The sequence below is a fragment of the Ovis canadensis genome, chromosome 22, assembly GCF_042477335.2.
Source record: "Ovis canadensis isolate MfBH-ARS-UI-01 breed Bighorn chromosome 22, ARS-UI_OviCan_v2, whole genome shotgun sequence".
Classification (NCBI taxonomy): domain Eukaryota; kingdom Metazoa; phylum Chordata; class Mammalia; order Artiodactyla; family Bovidae; genus Ovis; species Ovis canadensis.
In genome coordinates this window covers 33,034,513-33,058,368 of record NC_091266.1, presented here as the reverse complement: position 1 = coordinate 33,058,368, position 23,856 = coordinate 33,034,513, and the positions used below count along the sequence as shown (strand labels likewise).

Below are 23,856 nucleotides of genomic sequence, written 5' to 3'. Positions count from 1 at the left end.
GAACAGAATAAAGGATGATTCATAAAATACATGTTAAGTTTGGTTCAGTTCAGTTGCTCAGTTCAGTTCCATTTAGTTCAGTCGCTCAGTCATGTCCAACTCTTTGCGATCCCATGAATTGCAGCATGCCAGGCCTCCCTGTCCATCACCAACTCCCAGAGCTTGCTCAAACCCATGTCCGTCAGCTCGGTGATGCCATCCAACCATCTCATCCTCTGTCATCCCCTTCTCCTCCTGCCTTCAATATTTCCCACCATCAGGGTCTTTTCCAAAGAGTCAGTTCTTCACGTCAGGTGGCCAAAGTATTGGAGTTTCAGCTTCAGCATCAGTCCTTCCAATGAACATTCAGGACTGATTTCCTTTATGATTGACTGGTTGGATCTCCTTGCAGTCCAAGGGACTGTCAAGAGTCTTCTCCAACACCACAATTCAAAAGCATCAATTTTCCAGTGCTCAGCTTTCTTTATAGTCCAACTCTCACATCCATACATGACTACTGGAAAAACCATAGCTTTGACTAGACAGACCTTTGTTGGCAAAATAATGTCTCTGCTTTTTAATATGCTGTCTAAGTTCGTCATAGCTTTTCTTCCAAAGAGCAATTGTCTTTTAATTTCATGGCTGCAGTCCCCATCTGCAGTGATTTTGGAGCCCCCCCCCCCCCCCCCGCAAAATAAAGTCTCTCACTGTTTCCATTGTTTCCCCATGCCATGGCATTCTCCATTGCCATGAAGTGATGGGACCAGATGCCATGATCTTAGCTTTTTGAATGTTGAGTTTTAAGCCAGTTTTTTCATTTTCCTCTTTCACTTTCATCAAGAGGCTCTTTAGTTTGTCTTCACTTTCTGCCATAAGGGTGGTGTCATTTGTATATCTGAGGTTATTGATATTTCTCCCAGCAATCTTGATTCCAGCTTGTGCTTCTTCCAGTCCAGCATTTCGCATGATGTACCCTGCATAGAAGTTAAATAAGCAGGGTGGCAATATACAGCCTTGACGTACTCCTTTCCCAATTTGGAACCAGTCTATTCTTCCATGTCTGGTTCTAACTGTTGCTTCTTGACCTGCATACAGATTTCTCAAGAAGCACGTGAGGTGGTCTGGTATTCCCATCTCTTGAAGAATTTTCCACAGTTTGTTGTGATCCACAGTCAAAGGCATTGGCATAATCAATAATGCAGAAGCAGATCTTTCTCTGGAACTCTCTTGCTTTTTCGATGATCCAACAGATGCTGGCAATTTGATCTCTGATTCCTTTGGCTTTTCTAAATCCAGCTTGAACATCTGGAAATTCACAGTTCATGTACTGTTGAAGCCTGGCTTGGAAAATTTTGAGCTTACTTTGCTAGCGTGTGAGATGAGTGCAGTGCAGTAGTTTGAACATTCTTTGGGATTAGAATGAACACTGACCTTTTCCAGTTCTGTGGCCACTGCTGAGTGTTCAAAATTTGTCGGCATATTGAGTGCCACACTTCCACAGCATCATCTTTTAGGATCTGAAATAACTCAACTGGTGTTCCATCACCTCCACTACCTTAGTTTGTAGTGATGCTTCCTAAAGCCCACTTGACGTCACATTCCAGGATGTCTGGTTCTAGGTGAGTGATCACACCATCATGGTTATCTGGGTCATGAAGATCTTTTTTGAATAGCTCTTCTGTGTATTTTTGTCACCTTTTGTCTTAATATCTTCTACTTCTGTTAGGTCCATACCATTTCTGTCCTCTATTGCACACATCTTTGCATGAAATATTCCTTTGGTATCTCTGCTTTTCTTGATGAGATCTCTAGTCTTTCCATTCTATTGTTTCCCCTCATTTCTTAGCATTGATCAATGAGGAAGGCTTTCTTATCTCTCCTTGCTGTTCTTTGGAACTCTGCATTCAAATGGGTGTATGTTTCCTTTTCTCCTTTGCCTATAGCTTTTCTTCTTTTCTTAGCTATTTGTAAGGCCTCCTCAGAAAACCACTGTGGTTTTTGCATTTCTTTTTCTTGGGGATAGTCTTGATCCCTGCCGCCTGTGTAATGTCACGAACCTCTGTCCATAGATCTTCAGGCACTCTATCAGTTCTAATCCCTTGAGTCTATTTGTCACTTCCACTGTATAATCTTTAGGGATTTTATTTTGGTCATATCTGAATGGTCTAGTGGTTTTCCCTACTTTCTTCAATTTAAGTCTGAATTTTGCAATAAGGAGTTCATGATCTGAGCCACAGTCAGCTCCCGGTCTTGTTTTTGCTGACTGTATAGAGCTTCTCCATCTTTGGCTGCAAAGAATATAATAAATCTGATTTTGGTATTGACCATCTGGTGATGTCCATGTGAAGAGTCTTCTCTTGTATTGTTGGAAGAGGGTGTTTGCTATGACCAGTGAGTTGTCTTCACAAAACTCTGTTAGTCTTTGCCCTGCTTCATTCTGTACTGCAAGGCCAAATTTGCCTGTTACTCCAGGTATCTCTTGACTTCCTACTTTTGCATTCCAGTCCCCTATGATGAAAAAGACATCTTTTTTGGGTGTTAGTTCTGGAAGATCTTGTAGGTCTTCATAGAACTGTTCAACTCCAGCTTCTTCAGCACTACTGGTTGGGGCATAGACTTGGATTACTGTGGTATTGAATGGCCTGCCTTGGAAACAAGGAGAGATCATTCTGTTGCTTTTGAGATTGCACTCAAGTACTGCATTTCCAACTCTTTTGTTGACTATGAAGGCATTCTTGCACACAGTAGTATATATAATGGTCATCTGAATTAAATTTGCCCATTCCAGTCCATTTTAGTTCACTGATTCCTAAAATGTCGATGTTCACTCTTGTCTAACTCAGTGAAACTGTGAGTGATGCCATGTAGGGCCACTCAAGACGGATGGGTCATGGTGGAGAGTTCTGACAAAACATGGTCCAACTGGAGAAGGGAATGGCAAACCACTTCAGCATCCTCGCCTTGAGAACCCCTTGAACAGTATGAACAGTATAAAATACATGTGGTAGAAGGAAAAACTAAGGGTACATTGTTTTCCCAGTTAAGAAAACTTAGTAACCAGCAGCTTATGCAAAGCTTGTGCTGTTAAATCAAACATTAACATAGGGACTTCCCTTGTGATCCAGTGGCTAAGACTCTGACCTCCTAGTGCAGGGGGCTTAGGTTTGATCCTTGGTCAGGGAACTAGATCCCACATGCTGCAACTAGGGATTTCGCGTGCCACAACTGAAGATCTTGCATGCGCAACTAAGACCTAGCGAAGCCAAATAAATAAATAAAAAATTTTAAATTAGCATAATTTTTTGCTCACTGTGATTTAAACAGAGCTGATTTTTCTCTTTTGTTAGTATGCTTTTGGACACATCTCCTTCTGCTGCATCCCCCATTTCTGCCTTGGAGTTTTCCAACCAAGAATTCAGCTTTACCAGGAAGTGGGGATCCTGGCAGTAAGGAGGATATGATGTTGTCCTTCCCGAGCCATGCCCAAGGGTCTGACTTCAGCCAGAGTGACAGGAAGGGTCACTGGCCTTGGAGGAGTCATTTTCCATCCTCCCATGAGCATCCACAAAAGCACCCCTCTATTTCACTAATCTTTCCCCACAACAGGGAGAAGCAGCAAGTGAGTCTGACAGCCCAATCATGCCCCCAGGGGAACATTATGAGATTTTGACTGGAGAGGATACGGCCAGCCTCGGCTTTCAACACGAATGACCTTAGTTTTCGGCAGTGGACCTTCCCCTCAACAGGGGAGCCCCTGTTTACTCCCTTGATCCTATGGGAGGCTCAGAAGTGACACACGTGAAGTACCTGGCCCAGTGCCCAGCATCTAGAGACACTGAAGTGGTTGATAACAAGAGGATAAGATGAAAATAGCAATACTCATATTTACTGAGATCCTTTATGAGTTATAACTAGCATAAGTCATAAAACTCATTCATTTTACATGTATAATTCATTGGTTTTTAAAAATCATTACATTTGCAGTTTTGTAACCAACACTACAATCCATTTTAGAAATTTACCATGTCCGCCCCAACTCCAAAAGAGCCTTGATGCCCGTTTTTGGTCAATGATGTTCCCATGCTCAGCCCTGGGTATTCTGATCTGCTTTCTTTTGCTATAGAGTTATCTTTTATGAACATTCATACAGATGGAGTCATATAATGTGTGGTCTTTTCCATCTCACTCTTTTCACTTTACTCAATGCTTTTGACCATCAAATACTTTCAACCCCTTTCCAGCAATAATTTTACTTTGCTTAGTGATTGCCCAGCTGCTAAGTCATGTCCGACTCTGCAACCCCATGGACTGTAGCCCGCCAGGCTCTTCTGTCCATGGGACAAAGGGCTACAGTCCATGGGGTTGCAAAGAGTCAGACACAACTGAAGCAACTTAGCATGCAAGTACAGCACCAGCTGGGAATCTGGTTAATTCTCTACATCTTCATGCATGTGTGTGCTAAGTTGCTTCAGTCCCTTGAAATTTAGGTAGTCAAGACAAGGGTATTTCACAAAGAAAGCACCTCCCACTCACAATGTCAGTCTTAAATATTGAGAATTTGAAGAGCAATATCAACTTGATGCTCTAGCTAATGAAACACAGTTGGACTCATACTACTACATATTCAGTTGATATTGCAGTTTACTGACACGGGAAATGTTAAAAATTTCAAGTGTAGCTTCTTTTTCAAAGTGTTTTAAAAAAAATCATGTCAGGGTCAGGTTACAACTAAGTAAGAGTTACATGGGAGCGGCCTCTCCTTTTGCAGATGCCGCTGGTGAGAGCTGATGGAAATTAGCCCTTTTGTAAGGACTGTGTGTAGAAAGAAAGTCAATGGGCTCTGAGCGAGAGCCTGAAGGACTCTAGTGAAGTACATGAGAATGAACTTTATGACGTCTGCACTTAATACTTTTCAAGGCTTTTCCCCCTTTTTTGTGTTTGGAATAGGTGGCCCTGTCTGATGAGGTGGTGTGGGGTGCCTTTGTATTCCCTTGTAAATTCTGAGAAGGCAGAGGCCTACTCGGCTCTTCCACAGTAACTAACATAGTACTTCCAAGCGCTTTACACATACCAGGCTCTCAATAATTCTTAGTAATAGATTATCCCCTCACCGTTTGCTTATGTGTGCTTTATCTTGCAAACTCAAATAATACAGACTGAGGGCAAGTCCAACCTACATTTATAGCATATCCCCTTTAAGTCCATTGGGAACTGTGAACTTGTAAATGTCGTAGGTTCTTAATTAAAATATTCATTCAGTTCAACTTAATTCAATAGAGAGCCTTCATATCCCTGAGCAGTAAGGTCCAGGCAGGCGAATATCAGCTTGAGAGGAGGCAGCCAGGAGATGCTGAGGGGGCTGGCTTAGCTCATGCCTCTCCCCTTCCAGGCCTGCTCCCTTTCCAGTCTCTCACCTTCCACTCTCATAATGATGGTCAAGTAGGGAGAAGGGAAGTGGGCGCAGTGGACAAGGCCTTTTCGATCCCTTTTGTGGCTTCAGAAGATGAGATTTCGATAACAGCTTGCTGCTTCTCTCAATGTGTCTATTTGTGCAATGGGTAAAGGCCCTGAGAATACAGAGATGAATGAATAAGTGTCCTCCAAATGTGAGGTGAGGTGTGTGTACTGTGTAAGTATGCACAGTTAGGAATGATTGGTATCTCTAGGTGTGATCAGGAGTGGTGGGTCTGTGCCCCTCTGACTCTGGGCATCTCTGGTGTGCACATATGTGCAGTGATTATAGATGCAAGTGTGAGCCCCCTCCCATATGAACCCTTGTGAGCTCTCACTGAGCCCATAGAATCAGAGGTTCTTAACTTGTCCCATAAGGACAAGGAGAGGTCATTTAGCAATGTTAGGATGGGAGTTCCTAATTAACACCCCAGTTCTGAGCTTATAAATTGGCATTTTAAAAAGTATTTCATTACCTTTGCCTGTGATAGGTTTTCCCCCCAAACTTCAATGTAACTACTTATATATGCTTAACTGAAAGTAACAAAAAATGTGCATGTCTTTTGAGCCTGCCAGCAAGGCCAGCTCACTGTGCCATCAGGCCCAGAGACTGACCTGTGTATATGTCTGTGCAGGTCGCAAGAGTGGAGCCTGGGACTCCAAGTCAGCTTCTTTACCTGCTGCACCATCCCCACTGCCCAGGGCTGGGTAAGTTCCTGTTGCAGAGAAGCAACTCTGTGATTTAAGTAACTAGTCTCTATCACTGCTGTGAGCTGCCTGCCTGGAATCCACAAAGGAGTCCTGCCTGAGTATCTGGGAGCCCAAGAGAGGCAGGTGTCTTTCTGCTATTTCCATCCAGAAGAGCACACGTGCCCAAGCTCAGATGCAGGCACACCTAACATTACAATAGGTGTGCTCCTGGAGTGTGCAATGACCCTCCTGCCCTACTCATCTCCATGTCCAAGGCATGCTTCAAGTTGGACTTCGGGTGCCCCTGCTGACATCAAAAACTAGTGGTCTTTCCTCCCATAAGCTGTCAGTTAAATCTTGAGCTCAGTGGCTTGTGCTCCGCAAAACAGAAGCTCCAGAGCTTGAATATTTTAAGACCCATAAGCAGGTTTCATTCCTCCTTTCTACTCCTTGGCTTCTCTTCCAAGTAGTTAGTGATCTGTAAACAAATGAGTACACAGAGCAGCTTGTACGGGGTGTTCAGTCAAAGCAACACTGCTAAGGTTCCTTTCAAAATGGAGAGGAGAGGGTCATTCTTTCTCACTGAACTTAGAAGAACTTTGTAAACTGTTGGGTGAGTACTCTAATGTGTTAATACTACAAACAGTGACCCAGTAATGTCATATTGGCTCAACAGGCTATTTTAAAAGCACACTTAAATGTGTCCAAGGCTGGCCTGCATGGTTATAGTCTTAATTCTGCCTTTGAGTAAAGCAAAGAAGCTTTTAATTTCAGGGGTTTATTAGGCAAAACTGTGCACACTTCTCTCTTGGCTTAGTTTTATCACTTCAGACAAGTTACTTAGTCTCCTAATCTCTAAAATGTAATAAAAATACCCACTTAAAAAGGACAGTGTGGGGTTTAAATAACATGTGAATAGTCTAACCCAGTACCAGGAATTGGGAATTGTTAGTATCCTTCCCCCAATCATCCAGCTCTCTGCTGAAACAAAGTGAGAGATAGAAAGCCAGTATTTAGAATGAATGCAGATGACAATTATAAAGCCTTAGCTTCCCTTGTGGCTCAGATGGTAAAGAATCTGCCTGTAATGCAGACCTGAGTTTGATCCCTGGATTGGGATGATCCCCTGGAGGAGGGAATGGCAACCCACTCCAGTATTCTTGCCTGGAGAATCCCCACGGACAGGTGAGCCTGGCAAGCTATAGTCCATGGGGTCACAAAGACTCGGAAATGACTGAGCAACTAAGTACATTGCACAACATTAGAGTCCAGTCTCTACTGAACTAAGACAAACTGGTATGTTAGCTCATGCAAGAACCCTCAGGACCAGAGGTCGCAGTGGTTTTCAAACATGTCATTTGTCTTGGGTTTATCTGTTTGGAGTGAAATTCTAGGCAGATGTCCAGTAGAGAGGAGTCACCAGAGGCTAGAGGGCCACTGGCATGGGGAGGCGCTGGCTGCCAAACACACCTGCTTGGCCACCCTCACGTCTTCACCCTCCTGCCCCAGACAGTAGCCCTGGGGTGCTGTTGGGGGAAGGGAGGGATCTCCATGCACCTTTGAAAATACTATTTGTGGTCCTTACATTACAGATGAGGAAACTAAAGCTCAGACTGACCCTCACAGCCAAGAGAGAGGCCTGAGGTCACAGAGTAATTCGTTGCAGAACTAGAGCAAGAGCTCAGTTATCTTGACTCCCTGGTAACTGGCTCTCCTGTTTATCCCCATTAACCCCTTGGCCATCTGTCAGCGGACGCTATCTGAGGTTCAGAAGATCATGACTGAATCCTGTTTCTGCCCTTCTCTGCCCTTCATGGATCATCTTCTTAGACACTTGTATCACTTTCATTATTCTAGTTTATATTTGAGAGTAAAATGATAAGTTGTCAGCTCCTCTTTATCTCTGCTGTGTTTTAACAAAGTCAATCTCTTTCTATCCCCCAGGAAGAAAACAGCTATGCCACTGAAGACAGTAAGTTAATTGTGTATTTAAATGTGCTTCATATTTCCTGTGTTGTTCATTCTTATCCATTTATTTAAAGTTGACAGTGCTTTCAGCTAAGAGGAACACAGCAATCTTATTGCTGCCTGGATAGTCCAAGAGAATCTTGGAATCCTCAGTTAGGCAGGGAAGATGGGAGGGTCCCATCCTCCAGGAAGCCTGTGGCTTCACTAAGTGGCTGCAGGGGCCAGGCTCCCTGCCTCTTGTGACCTCTGCCTTCCCCTTGGGAAGCCCTGGGTCTGCTCCCCACCTGCTGGCCTGGGAGCTAATGACTGACAACTGTACATCAGGCACACAGTCCTGACTACACTCATATTCTGGCCAGAACGTGGGGAACCTGAGCCAGCCCACTATTTAAGGAAGCCCATCCTGACCTAGTATCTACACTGTAGCCTGACATTTACAACCACAAACACCAAGACGGTGGGGTTCTGAGACCTAAGCCAGAAGCCAGATTTCCACTGCACAGGCGCTACTGCCCAGCAGCTGCTGGGGGGCCATGCCTTCTTCCAGAACTGCTGACAGACTGGGGAGACCCCACACCAAAGTGACACTGCTCCTTCCATGACACACTGCTGGTCCATTGTCAGCTGATGCAAAGGTTGAGCTGGGGACTATGTGTTTTTAATGGTTGCTCTTGTCATTGAAAGAAAAGCCATGCATCAAAGAAATATTCTCTCTAGTATTTATTTTAATATTATTGTTTTGACTTTTATTTCCACGTACCACTGTATTGAAGATCCTTACCTTTTTTTTTTTTTAAATAGACTCCAGTTGCCTCTCAACAGAATGCCTCAAGTGTTTGCGAAGGTAAATCTATATTACTTTTATGGAAGAGCATGTCCTCTACAAGTTATTTTGATTAAAAATTTGTATACAAATATATTTCTAAATTTCTTTCATTATTTATAAGGCAATTGTAAACATAAAGCTCAATTTTTAAACAGAACAGTCTTTACTTTGCCATGAGTAGTGAGTAGCAAAGCTGATCAGGACCTGGGCTTGCCAAGCTACATCTGTGCAGTAGGCCACAGTCGACATGCCCCAAACCTGCCTGTCTGTAGACAGATATGACTTGCCAGAAACTGTACCACAACCTCACATAGGTGTGCAGACTGATTTAGAACCATTCCAATGTCTCAGAATTAATGGGTAAGTTAAGTAATGAAATTTTAACAAATCTGTTGGTTTGAACAAGTTCTTGTGCTAAGTTTTCAAAATAATGTTTCCTGAGTTCAAATATCTATCTTCTTAGTACACCTTCAAAAGCTTCCTTTCCTTTATCATAACCATGTATACTTTCTATTAGAACTTTCCCATTTAAAAAAAATTTGAATTTGAAAAATACTGGGAGGAAAAAAACCCAGAAGAACCATTCATAATCTCAAGACCTAAAACACTACATAGAAATGAAAGCTTTGTACCCATCTAATGCCACACTTGAAGGTACTCGATGTTAAAAGCTACCATTTCCTGAGTTAACACGGCCATACCTGTCTCTGACGATGGATGGTAGACATTTTCTGAATGTGTGTTACGACTCACCTGTCTGCTTTCATTGCTCTGCTGCGTCTCTTCCATCATTTCCCACATCTTTCCTCCAGACTCCTCTCCTGTTGTCTTGCTTTCCTCTGCCTTTCCTCTGATGCTTTTGGCTTGCTATCCTTCCATTCTTTATAGTCTTCCATGCCTGCTGAGCAGGGAGCTTGGAGTGACAGTGAAGCCTTAGGGTGAGCCTCTACAGGAAGTAAGTACAACTCTGAGCAAACTTCATGGCTTCAGAGCTTCTTGGTGAAAGACTTGCTCACGGGAAGACATTTGACCAAACTCAGTTCTTCTCAGTTGATACTGGGTTTGGGCATGGGGACAGACATTTCCTTCTAATCCTAATATAATCATTTCCTTAATGCAGAAAAACCTATACCTGCTGAACGCCACCGGGGATCTAGTCACAGACAAGAAAATATGCAGTCACCGGTGTTTCCTCCTCCTGCCCAGAAGTAAGAATCTTCTCCTTTGAAAATAAGTTTCCTTAACATCTGTATTGTCATACTGCACAGAAACACTCGCTTATAGTGATCAGTAAAGATTTAGTATTTTATTGCTTTGCAGTTGGAGAAGGCAATGGCACCCCACTCCAGTACTCTTGCCTGGAAAATCCCATGGACCTAGGAGCCTGGTAGGCTGCAGTCCATGGGGTCGCAAAGAGTCGGACATGACTGAAGCGACCTAGCAGCAGCAGCAGCAGCAGCTTTGCAATTAAATTTTTTAAAAATGTTAAGTAAGCAACAACTTTAAAAGAACTGCTTAGAATCACAGAGACTTAACTAATATTTCAGTTAATTATTGGACTGAAGTAAAATCTAACACAAGCTAACCCTCCATCTTTTAAAGAAATTAAGGGAATAATCTTACTTCTCTTGAAGGCTGTAGTGCCTCTCCTGTCTTTAGATATGGTTTATTGGTTCTTCCTGTTGATCCTTTGTGATGCACCTCTTCAGAGTATTTTCAGTGCAAATAAAAAGTGAAACTTATTCATCATGTGCATTGCCCTTTAATTAATCTGAATTTCTTCCTTTCAGGGCAGTTCATCAAAAACCCATACCTCTGCCAAGTAAGTACAATGAAGGCATGAAGAGCAATATCTATTGTGTGAGCTGGCTCTTCATGTCTCTACCCAGGGGTCCAGGGAAATACTGCCTCTTCCAGTGGAGTATTCTCTCCAGCTTGTTTCCTCATCTGTAAAATGGGGCCAAGAATACTTATTTAATAGAGCTGTTCCAAAAAGTAAATAGAATTGGGATCATTCTTACTTTTTTCCTTTTTAGTTTTGATTGAGTATTTTACTGATCATCATTTATTTAATTTTTTTCACAACAACAATATAACTTTTTTCAAAATAAGATGATTAAGTAAAACAACATGTTGTGCCTGATACATAGAAGGTCTTCAATAAATGATATTTAAATTAAATCTAAAATACCTTTTAATTATTATAAAATGTATCTATAAAAGGTACCCTGAAAAGAAGATTTAGCAAATATCTGAATAATTTTCCCAAGGCAAATAATACAATACCTTAAAAATATATGAAGTCAGGCTCACAGAACACAATTACCCAAACCTCGATTTGCTTTCTACTTAATCTAGGGAAAAAAATGAAAACACAAAACAAAACCCTTCCTGACATGGATAACATGAAAAATATTCCAAAGTATTCAAGATTTGATACATTTAAATAAAGAATATAATTATTGTATATAAAATTTACATGTGTTTAAATAAACATAAATCCGTTTACTAGGTTTTAACTGGATGTTGATTCATCTTAAATAAATAAAACAAAATATAACTTTTCTAAAACTCTGAACACAAAGTGAAATGGTGTAGCTATAGAATTTTCTTTTTTACTATGTAAAGTTTTATTATACCCTTTACTGTTTTTTAACCCAAGTCATTCTTTCAATTGGCAAATACTTATTAACCATCTGCTATATGCCAGGTACTATTCTAGACACTCAACATTCAGGAAACTAAGATCATGTCATCTGGTCCCATCACTTCATGGCAAATAGATGGGAAAACAATGGAAACAGTGACAGACTTTATTTTGAGGGGCTCCCAAATCACTGTAGATGGTAAATGCAACCATGAAATTAAAAGACACTTGCTTCTTGGAAGAAAAGTTATGGCCAACCTAGACAGCATATTGAAAAGCAGAGACATTACTTTGCCAACAAAGGTCCGTCTAGTCAAGGCTATGGTTTTTCCAGTGGTCATGTATGGATGTGAGAGTTGGACTATAAAGAAAGCTGAGAGCCAAAGAATTGATGCATTTGAACTGTGGTGTTGGAGAAGACTCTTGACAGTCCCTTGAACTACAAGGAGATCCCGCCAGTCCATCCCAAAAGAACTAAGTCCTGAATATTCACTGGAAGGACTGATGCTGAAGCTGAAGCTCCAATTCTTTGGCCACCTGATGTGAAGAACTGACTCATTTGAAAAGAGCCTGATGCTGGGAAAGACTGAAGGCGAGAGGAGAAGGGGACAACAGAGGAGATGGTTGGATGGCATCACCGACTCAATTGACATGAGTTTGAGTAAACTCCGGGAGTTGGTGGTGGACAGGGAGGCCTGGCGTGCTGTAGTTCATGGGGTCGCAAAGAGTCGGACATGATGAGCAACTGAACTTAACTGATTCTAGACACAGGGGCTACAGCAGTGAACAAAACAAATGAGTCCCTCCCTTATGGAGCTTCTATTCTACTGGAGGAGATAGGAAACATAAACAGCTAGATAAGTCATACGGTAAAGAAAAATGAAGCAAAGAGGCAGGGGGTGGGCACAGACAGGAATGGAGGCAGTGAGGGCTGCAGTGGCCAGGTAAGACCTTATCTATAAAACAGGGTCTGAGAGCTCCTCCTACATAGGGTACATGTAGGGGGAAAATGAGCTAAGACTTGGAAAACAGAACAGGACTAGCACATATCCAGGGATCAGAAAATGTCAGCCTTGAACTCCCTCGGCTGCCCAAACTGTGGAAACCCTTCAGTTCAGTTCAGTTTAGTCGCTCAGTCGTGTCCGGCTCTTTGCGACCCCATGAATCACAGCACACCAGGCCTCCCTGTCCATCACCAGCTCCCGGAGTTCACTCAGACTCACGTCCATCAAGTCAGTGATGCCATCCAACCATCTCATCCCCTGTCGTCCCCTTCTCCTCCTGCCCCCAATCCCTCCCAGCATCAGAGTCTTTTCCAGTGAGTCAACTCTTCGCATGAGGTGGCCAAAGTACTGCAGTTTCAGCTTTAGCATCATTCCTTCCAAAGAAATCCCAGGGTTGATCTCCTTCAGAATGGACTGGTTGGATCTCTTTACAGTCCAAGGGACTCTCAAGAGTCTTCTCCAACACCACAGTTCAAAAGCATCAATCCTTTGGCCCTCAGCCTTCTTCACAGTCCAACTCTCACATCCATACATGACCACAGGAAAAACCAAAACCTTGACTAGATGGACCTTAGTCGGCAAAGTAATGTCTCTGCTTTTCAATATGCTATCTCGGTTGGTCATAACTTTTCTTCCAAGGAGTAAGCGTCTTTTAATTTCATGGCTGCAATCACCATCTGCAGTGATTTTGGAGCCCCCAAAAATAAAGTCTGACACTTTTCCCACTGTTTCCCCATCTATTTCCCATGAAGTGATGGGACCAGATGCCATGATCTTCATTTTCTGAATGTTGAGCTTTAAGCCAACTTTTTCACTCTCCTCTTTCACTTTCATCAAGAGGCTTTTTAGCTCCTCTTCACTTTCTGCCATAAGGGTGGTGTCATCTGCATATCTGAGGTTATTGATATTTCTCCTGGCAATCTTGATTTCAGCTTGTGTTTCTTCCAGTCCAGCGTTTCTCATGATGTACTCTGCATATAAGTTAAATAAGCAGGGTGACAATATACAGCCTTGACGTACTCCTTTTCCTATTTGGAACCAGTCTGTTGTTCCATGTCCACTTCTAACTGTTGCTTCCTGACCTGCATACAGATTTCTCAAGAGGCAGGTCAGGTGGTCTGGTATTCCCATCTCTTTCAGAATTTTCCACAGTTTGTTGTGATCCACACAGTCAAAGGCTTTGGCATAGTCAATAAAGCAGAAATAGATGTTTTTCTGGAACTCTCTTGCTTTTTCCATGATCCAGCGGATGTTGGCAGTTTGATCTCTGGTTCCTCTGCCTTTTCTAAAAACAGCTTGAACATCAGGGAGTTCACGGTTCACGCATTGCTGAAGCCTGGCTTGGAGAATTTTGAGCATTACTTTACTAGCGTGTGAGATGAGTGCAATTCTGTGGTAGTTTGAGCATTCTTTGGCATTGCATTTCTTTGGAATTGGAATGAAAACTGACCTTTTCCCATCCTGTGGCCACTGCTGAGTTTTCCAAATTTGCTGGCATATTGAGTGCAGCACCTTCACAGCATCATCTTTCAGGATTTGAAACAGCTCAACTGGAATTCCATCACCTCCACTAGCTTTGTTCGTAGTGATGCTTTCTAAGGCCCACTTGACTTCACATTCCAAGATGTCTGGCTCTAGATGAGTGATCACATCATCATGATTATCTGGGTTGTGAAGATCTTTTTTGTACAGTTCTTCCATGTATTCTTGCCACCTCTTCTTAATATTTTCTGCTTCTGTTAGGTCCATACTGTTTCTGTCCTTTATTGAGCCCATCTTTGCATGAAATGTTCCCTTGGTATCTCTAATTTTCTTGAAGAGATCTCTAGTCTTTCCCATTCTGTTCTTTTCCTCTGTTTCTTTGCATTGATCGCTGAAGAAGGCTTTCTTATCTCTTCTTGCTATTCTTTGGAACTCTGCATTCAGATGCTTACATCTTTCCTTTTCTCCTTTGCTTTTCACCTCTCTTCTTTTCACAGCTATTTGTAAGGCCTCCCCAGACAGCCATTGTGCTTTTTTGCATTTCTTTTCTATGGGGATGGTCTTGATCCCTGTCTCCTGTACAATGTCACGAACCTCATTCCATAGTTCATCAGGCACTCTATCTGTCACATCTAGGCCTTTAAATCTATTTCTCACTTCCTCTGTATAATCATAAGGAATTTGATTTAGGTCATACCTGGTCTAGCGGTTTTCCCTACTTTCTTCAATTTGAGTCTGAACTTGGTAATAAGGAGTTCATGATGTGAGCCACAGTCAGCTCCCGGTCTTATTTTTGTTGACTGTATAGAGCTTCTCCATCTTTGGCTGCAAAGAATATAATCAGTCTGATTTCGGGGTTGACCATCTGGTGATGTCCATGTGTACCACCTTGTACTATGTACCTTAGAAGCATGTGGCCACCTCTTATGTTGCTCCCATCTGGGAGTATTGTCCCCATCTGTTAGAAGACAGCCTTCCTTCATACCTAACCTTGCTGGGCCTGCCACACTGCTCCCTCCTGTTACCAATGGTGGCTCTCACCTTTGAACATCCAGGATTTTATCTGAAGCGCTTGGCTCATCTAAGTGACTTTCCCTCCTAAGGAAGGACAACTCTCGTTGCTCTGGTCAAAACCTTAGAGTCATCCATGACCCTTCGCTTGCTTTCCTCACACTCCTTCCAACTGTTCCTTCACAATATGTTCAGAATCCAATCACTGTTGCTACTCCCACTGATACTATCTGCTTCAAGGCACCGTCATCTCCCGCCTGGGTTTGCAACACACAACTGGTCTCCTCTCTCTGTTCTTACCCCCTTCTCTCTATTTTCAGCCCTGGAGCCAGAGTGACCTTATTAAAAGACAGGCAGACAATTTTACTATTCTGTTCAAAACCCTCCAAAAGCTTCCCATGCCATGCTTGTTAAAGCTCAAGTCATGTTAAGTGTCCCAGGAGTCCCACAAACCTTGCCCGTTCCCCACCTCCTGTCTGACTTCATTCCTTATTCTTCTCCGCTTTTCTCACTGCTCCCCAGGCACAGTGGCTACCTCTCTATTCCTCAAATTTGCCAGGCCCTTGCATTCACTGTTTCCTATACCTGGAACATCCTTCCCTGAGATATACACATGCCTGCTCCCTCTCCAACTGCAGATCTTACTCAGGTGTCACCTCAGTGAAGTCTCCCTGACTTGTCTATATAAACATACTACTTGCCCAAAGCTACCCACCGCCGCTCCCCTGTCTATTCTTCATACCATTATGACTCTGTAATATTATATGTATGTTTACTTTTATCTTTATTGCCTATCTCACTCCATTAAAGTTTAAGCTCGAGGAGGGAGGGATATTTTGCTGTTTTGTTGACAGCTGTATATTCCCAAAGCTTTTGAATGAATGAATACAGCCAAGTATTTTCTCCATTTCATGTCTCCCCATTTAGATGGAGTTTGTACTTAAAGCAGCAGTTCTCAATCATTTTGACCTCAGGACCATCCTAACACTCTCAAAAGCACTGCAGACCCAAAGAACCATGGTTTATGTGTTTCTTTCTAGTAATAATGTGTTAATTAAAAGACATTGAAAAAATTTATTAACCCTTTTAAAAAATGTTAAACTTATTACATTTATAAGTAACATATTTCTATGAGAAAATATTTAAAAAAAAAGATTTAGTGAGAAGAGTGGCGTCGCTTTACACTTTTAAAATTTATTAAATGCCTGCAGTAACAGAGACAGCCGAATTCTCAAATCTGCGTCTACATTCAACCTGTTACAGTATGTTTTATTGGTTGAAGTATACGAAGAAAATTGGGCTTCACAGAGATACGTATTTAGAAAAGGCCTTGCAAATCCCCTGAAAGAATCTTGGGGATCCCCAGGGTCCTCAGGCCACACTTTGAGAAGCAATACTCTTAAGGATTTTTTGGTGTGTGTGATTTTTCAGTGTGTGTATGCTCCTTGCAGCACCCACCACAGTGCTAACATACAGGCATAGTAACTGATCAAGATATAACAGGATCCACTGACTTTTCAAATCCTTTTCAGGATTTCCAGAAGGGGGAAGCCCAACCATGGATGGCCCACCACCCAGCTTTTCATCTAACTCTAGTTTGTCAGAACAGGTATGAAATGAACTCATAAACTGCAGGAAAGGGCATGCCTTCTTATAAGAGAGATTTGGAAGTGAAACTTGAGAACACCTTCTATTTTAAGTTGGCTTGTGAGTTGTTGTTTGCTGATGGGTACAGAATACATTTCCCCCCCCCCAATTGTTAAGACCTCACTCCATGTATTCTAATTTGTGTTCTGGATGCCGTAAATAACCATTGGTGCTTCTTCAAAACTAGCAAAGACGTGTGCTGTTTTTATTGTTCTCCCTCTCACATAGATTCTATTTAAACTATGTAATTTTCTCAGAATAGATCTGTGGAGGCATATGATATTAAAACACATAAAACAGCAGTTTTAAAAAAAGACAGAGAAAGGGCAAGTCTCTAAGCTTTCTCAAATTTAAAATAAGGATGATGGCAGATATTTATCTTGCCTTCAAAGTGGTTGTAAGAATCAAATAAGATAATATTTGTAAACATGCTTTGTAAATTACAGAACAGTCCACGTAGCAACAACAATAAGATTATAATAGAAAGCGAGATGGTAACTTATTTAGGAGAAAGGAATAAATGGTTCAGGAATCTGGCACAACTTAGTTTTTATGTTCAAGTATTAAGTCCAGCCCCTAAGGCTAAATGGGAAAATTATGTCATCCTTGCTGCTGCTGCTGCTGCTGCTGCTAAGTCGCTTCAGTCGTGTCCAACTCTATGCGACCCATAGATGGCAGCCCACCAGGCTCCCCCATCCCTGGGATTCTCCAGGCTGAGCAAAAGAAGCATAAAACTCATTTTCAGATTACTGGTCCAAATGTAGTTAGGTCTTTCTGGTGATACAAACTTTGTTTCTAGTGCAGAAACTACAGTGTCATTGAAGTGCCATCTCATGCTTACCGATGCCTTCTCATTCACAGGAAGCGGATGTTCATTGTAAACCGTGGTATGCTGGTGCCTGTGATCGAAAGTCAGCTGAAGAGGCATTATACAGATCAAACAAGGTCTGACTGTTTTAAATCTCATATTCTGTCTTCAGCCTATATTGGCACAGTTGTCACCCTGATAATGTGTGCTTGTCCGACTCTCTGCAACCCCACGGACTGCCAGGCTCCTCTGTCCATGGGGATTCTCCAGGCAAGAATACTGGAGTGGGTTACCACGCCCTCCTTATAATTTCTTCTTCATTTCTGAGATAGTTTTGCTTTCTCTTCAACTTCTTTCCTGAGTTTAATCAACTCATTGCATCTTTCCTTGCTGTTTTTTGTCCACTTCTTGTTCATAATTTTTGAATTTATGATTCTATAATATTTTAAAAGATATTTAATTAAATTTGGAATGCCATGTTACATTTTTTAAAACTTTTTATTTTGTATTGGGGTACAATTGATCAACAAATAATGTTGTGTATATCCATACAAATATGGATACATATACATGTATCCGTTCTCTCATAAACTCCCCTCCCATCCAGGCTGCCACATAACACTGAGCAGAGTTCCATGTGCTATCAGTTGAAATGTTTTGGTTCCCAGTGTCTTCTTTCTTCTTATAGTGCTTTTGAATGGAATTTGTCTGATATGTTTTCTTATTCATAGGTAACTTGTGAACATGGTTCCTAGTTCAAGAGTGCCCCTTAGATTTGACCTTAATGTGTCCCTTCACACATTTCCAGATCCTATAAACTTAGTATCTTCAGTGCCTCAAAAACTAGCACTGACCTCATTCAGAGTTTTCTATAAGTATATATTTTACTGAAGTATTTTCTTAGAAAATAAAACAAGTTCTAATCAGTAATAAAAATCATATACCTAAATAATTACCTTTTGAATATAATATAGGTATTTTCATAAACTGATTTTTAACCTATGGAAATACAAGTTAACACTAATCTTAATTATTCTTTTAATAAACAGGATGGATCATTTCTTATTCGGAAGAGCTCTGGCCATGATTCCAAACAGCCATATACATTAGTTGTATTTTTTAATAAGAGAGTATATAATATCCCTGTGCGATTTATTGAAGCAACAAAACAGTATGCTTTGGGCCGAAAGAAAACTGGTGAAGAGGTCAGTAATTTCTCTCTAATCCAATACTTCTGTAAAAGGCTTAAAGGTGGATGCAGGAGCTGTCCTTTTTAGTGGTCCTGAAATACTCTCAGATAAATTTTGAGCTCTTAGAGGGGCTTTAGACTTCCTTGTCCGGCTAGAAAACTCTGGTAAACAATGATTCTTCTTGGGTTAAAGAATTTTCATCCCTATCCCAGAATGAATAGCTCGGAGTGTCACCCCACTCCCCAGATATCTGGCCTATGGATATTAAAATAAACACATATTATTATACTAGCATCTAGAAATATGACAGTCCTTTAAAACGTTTACTTAAATGATCTACAATAAAAATATTATTTGTCACAGATACTGAAAATTTGAATTGAAAATTTAAAACTTTGGTTATATGATATTAAGCATGTGGATATCTTAAAAAGTCTGTTTGTCTTTGTGTTTGAGTATTTTGGGGTAGAAAAATTATCTACATGATTAACTTTTTGCAACTGTTTCAGCATTATGTGGATATATATTGAGTATTTTATTGCTTTGATATGCTATATTTGCTTTATTTTATTGAGCATGGATTTTGAGTTATCAAACACATTGTTTTTCAGTCCATGTGTGAATATTTCAAATACACTGAATTAATGTAGACAGAAAAAAGGAGTGTTAAGGGGAAACTGCAACTAAGTTATGTTCAATTCTTTATTCAATTAAATCAGAAATATGTGTATAAGCTTATATCTTAAATATGGGATATTAAAAGTATTCTAAATAACAAAAATATTACAAAAAGGCCTCAACTCCACTCCTTACTTCAAATATTTCAACTCAGGTCAACCCCCTACTTCAAATATTTCAATCCCCAAACTGCAACAAAGTAATACTCAAAAATATTCAGAAGAGCATAAGGACAGAGTGAGATGCTTATTTGTGTAAGCATAGCAACACTCTCCCGTATTTCCTGGGTTCAGAACACACTTTTTCATTTGGAATTCACTGCAAAGAGGTTGTGCTATTTCATTTCTTAGTTTGTTAGTCCATAAATTTAACCTCCAACTGCATTCAGTTTAACAATATGCTGTGCAAAACAAACAGAATGAATGTCTTTATGAGTATCATAAAAAATTCACTGGCAAGCACAAGATGGGGAAATGACTGAAGAGAAAGTAAGAAATAAAGACTAAAGGTACTTGGAAGTCTCTGTCTCTCACCTCTCCTCCCTGACCTAGTATTCAGAAGCCAGTTATCGAGAAAACAACTGGTGTTTCATTTGAAAAACTGACTAATATTCTGAATATTTATTTAATATATACTGTTTGGAAGTTATCCAAATAATTAATGAAGGCTTTTAAACACTTTTTATTCTAGATGTTTATCTTTATATGAAAAACTAAAAATCAATTGATGATTATTGCTAAATTATAAAGCAGTGTTGCAAAACAATTATCACTTTTTAAAAAATGACCCTAAAAGGCTTTATTTGATAATTGTGAGCTTGTAGCACTTTTGTATAATTGATGCATATCATTTCATGGTCTGTGTTACATTCATTATATCCTTCATTTAAAACATTGATTACTTTTCAGAAAAAAATTGTGATAGCCTTAAATTAAAACTAATAGACAACAGAAATTAATATACAGAAAAATAAGTATGTATAGTAACAGCCTTGCATGAAATTCCATTATTAATCAGACACTAATTTAGCTCTAAATTTATTAGGAGCTAAAGCAAAAATGGATATATGAGGGTTTATAAAGTTTTTCTCGTTAAAAAAAAGAACACAAAAACAAGCATGAATTAATCTGGGAAATAACTCTCTTGACACTAAATTCTAAGATTAATTTATTACATCAATCCTTGTATCTAAGACATGCAACATAACAGACAGTCTATGTTTTATAAAGATAGACAAATTCAATGTATGACAGTTTTATACTTGATGCTAAATAAAAAACAAAATATTACAACATAACAAAGTAATTTCTCTAAGTAGTTATACTAATTGAGGATGTCAGTTGTGTTTTTAATCTTATTGACTGGCCAGGGTCTGACACCTCAAAGGTTGTGGCCTTTGTTAATTTAGTCTTTTTTGGATAAAATGTCAGCTGGGAATAGTAACTTTGACTAACCTGAAAGAGTGGGAGAATACGGGAGGAGTAGAGCTCAAGGTTAATATAAGTTCCAATGTATAATTCATCTACGTTTTCTTGTTCTAGTACTTTGGAAGTGTTGCTGAAATCATCAAGAATCATCAACACAGCCCCCTGGTTCTTATTGACAGTCAGAATAACACAAAAGATTCCACAAGACTGAAATATGCAGTTAAAGTTCCATAAATTAAAAAACATTTTTAAAAGGAAGTCAACATCATTGCTTCAGATATTTTCCCTACTTCCAGTTTTAAGGAAAAAGCCCCCAAAGTTCATATTTTGGGTTATGAATCATCCAATAATAAAACAGATGAGGAAGCTGTGGATTTCCTTATAAGAAACTCACAAGGACTTGTTCTATTACCTGAACTGAAAAATTGTTAATATCTGGTGAGGCTGAGAATATGCTACCAATATTCTCCAAATAAATGTCTCTATTAAAAAAAAAGGCGTAAAGTATTTTCGGTCATGTAAGAAAATAACACTTTACTTCCAAAATAAGAAAATGATATTCTTGGATAAAACAAAGCTGCTAAAAATTTAGGCCACCACAATAGTCCTGGTGCACTAATGTAACTAGGGTGTCTACTGTCAGTGCTTGACAATTATGTCCTGTTTAAAATTTTAATATGTATAAAATAAAATAATAATGTATGATATTCATAAGTACAGATAAGGGGGATGTAATGGTTCTTTTGTGTGTGTGTGCATTAGTTGCTCAGCTGTGTCTGACTCTCTACGACCTCATGGTCTGTCCGTGGAATTCTCCAGGCAAGAAAACTGGAGTTGGTTGCCATTCCCTTCCCCGTTTTGAGTGCTCAAGATTAATATAAATTCCAACAAGAGATGTATACAGATACAGACTTTCTGCAAGTTAATTCTATAACTTTATATAGAGCTGAAAAGTAAAATAACTGACATGAAAAATTCACTAGAGGGGCTCAGCAACAGATCTGAGCAGGCAGAAGAAAGAATCCACGAGCTTAAAGATAAATCAATTAACATTGTCTATACTAAGGAAGAGAAAGATAAAAAGAGAGAGACATGAACAGAGCCTTAGAGACCTCTGGAACGCTATCAAGCATAGTAGTGTATTCAAAATGTGAGACTCCGAAGCAGAGAAGAAAAAGCATCAGAAAGAATATCTGAATAATAAAAACTCCCCCAATTTGATTAAAAAAAAAATTAGTCTACCAACCCCAAAAGCTTCATGAACTTCAAGTAGGATAAACTGTTAAAAAAAAAAAAAAGGAAAAAAACCAGGAATATCATAATTAAACTACTGGAAGACAGAGAATCCTAAAAGCAGCAAGAGCAAAGTGACTCTTCACATATGAAGGGCTCTCAATAAGAACAGCTGATTTCTTGTCAGAAACCATGGAAGCCAAATGGCAGTGAGATGACATAGTCAAAGTCCTGCATAGAAAAAATTGCCACTCAAGGATTCTGTATTCAGCAAAACTAGTTTTCAAAAAGGAAGTTAGCACATTTTCAGGTAAACATTGCTAGCAGATCTGCTGTCCAAAAAAAGTCCTTCAAGTTTAAAGGATACTACTTAGTAATGCAATTCTACACAAAGAAAACACAGAACTGATAAATGTAAATACAAACACCAGCATAGGTAAATATAAAGGACAAAAAAAAAAAAACTATGTAATTTTTATTTGTAACTTTTTCCCCTTCTAATTTTAAAAAAATGCAGAAAGTAATAATTATAAATCTGCCTTGATGGGCACGCAATTTATAAAGCTATAATCTATGACAATAATAGCATTGGGGATGGAGAGATAAAGCTATGTAGAGCAAAGTTTCTAAAAAATGAAAATTGAAATAAAATCTGTATTAATCCAAACTAGGTGAAACAGATCAACTTTACAATGTCTTCCAATAAAACTGAGGTATCTTTTTTCTCTCGTTTTTTCACTTGTGATTTTGGTGTCATATCTAAGAAGGCTTCGACTAAACAATGGTCATAAATCTTACTTCTACAAGATTTATAGTTTTTGCTTACATTTAGGTTTATAATCCATTTTAATTTTGTGTATGTGGTGTGACTGCTTTTATTCATTCTTTTTTCTGTCTGTGCTTCGTATTTCAAATCTCTTATTGATCTTCAGATTTGCTGATTCTTCTGCCAGTTCAAATCAACAGTTGAGCCTCTCTATTAAATTTTTCACTCTGGTCATTGTACTTTTCAACTAAAAATTTTTCATTTTGTTCTTTTTTTGTAATTTCTATCTTATTGATATTTTCCACTTGATATGACACTGTCAGAAATACTTAAATACTTTAAATCTGGTTTCCTTTAGGTCTTTGAACATATTTATAATAGCTGCTTAACATTCACCCTACATCTGGAACCCCTCAAATGAAGTTTCTAGTGCCCTTTTCCATGGTATATCACACTTTCTTTGAAGGTCTAATTTTATGTTGAAAACTAGACAGTTTAGTTTTTATAATTTTAGTTATTATAATATTGCAGGATCTCTGTATACTCGTCCCCTACTCTGGACTTGCTATTTAGTAACTTGGCTGAACTAATTCACCAAGTCTGTCCCCACAGTATGCAGCCTCTGATGTCAGTGGTCAACTTGTTTCCCCCTCAGTTTTATCCTTAAGTCTGACTGCCTAGGGGTTGCCTCTGAGTTGACACTATTTAGACATTAGCCACTGATTGATCAGGCTTCCCTGGTAGCTCAGACAGTAAAGAATCCACCTACAATGCAAGAGACCTGGGTTCAATCCCTGGGTTGGGAAGATCCCCTGGAGAAAAAAATGGCTATCCACTTCGGTATTCTTGTCTGGAGAGTTTCACGGACAGAAAAGCCTGGTGGGCTTTAGTTCATGGAATCACAAACAGTAGAACATGACTGAGCGACTGACACGCACACACTCTGATTGATCAGAGGTTGTGCTTAAGACTCCTGAATCAGTGAGATTTACACCCTTTACATTGGATTTGTGTATGGCTTGGAATTTCTTTCACTGTTCAGGGAGTTT

At 39.9% G+C, this 23,856-nt stretch overlaps 1 protein-coding gene across 2 annotated transcripts in view; it reads left to right on the top strand.

The window, feature by feature from the left end:
• Positions 1–21,532, top strand: part of BLNK (B cell linker) — a 78,995-nt gene extending 57,463 nt beyond the window's left edge. For both annotated transcript variants that reach the window (XM_069568178.1, XM_069568177.1), the window contains 9 exons: positions 6,066–6,138; positions 8,065–8,092; positions 8,890–8,932; positions 10,035–10,122; positions 10,705–10,736; positions 16,591–16,667; positions 17,567–17,650; positions 18,563–18,718; positions 20,923–21,532. In XM_069568178.1, the coding sequence (XP_069424279.1) occupies positions 6,066–6,138; positions 8,065–8,092; positions 8,890–8,932; positions 10,035–10,122; positions 10,705–10,736; positions 16,591–16,667; positions 17,567–17,650; positions 18,563–18,718; positions 20,923–21,042 (701 nt within the window). In that variant the 3' untranslated portion in view covers positions 21,043–21,532. The remainder of the gene's footprint in view (positions 1–6,065; positions 6,139–8,064; positions 8,093–8,889; positions 8,933–10,034; positions 10,123–10,704; positions 10,737–16,590; positions 16,668–17,566; positions 17,651–18,562; positions 18,719–20,922) is intronic.
• The last annotated feature ends 2,324 nt before the right edge of the window (positions 21,533–23,856 follow it).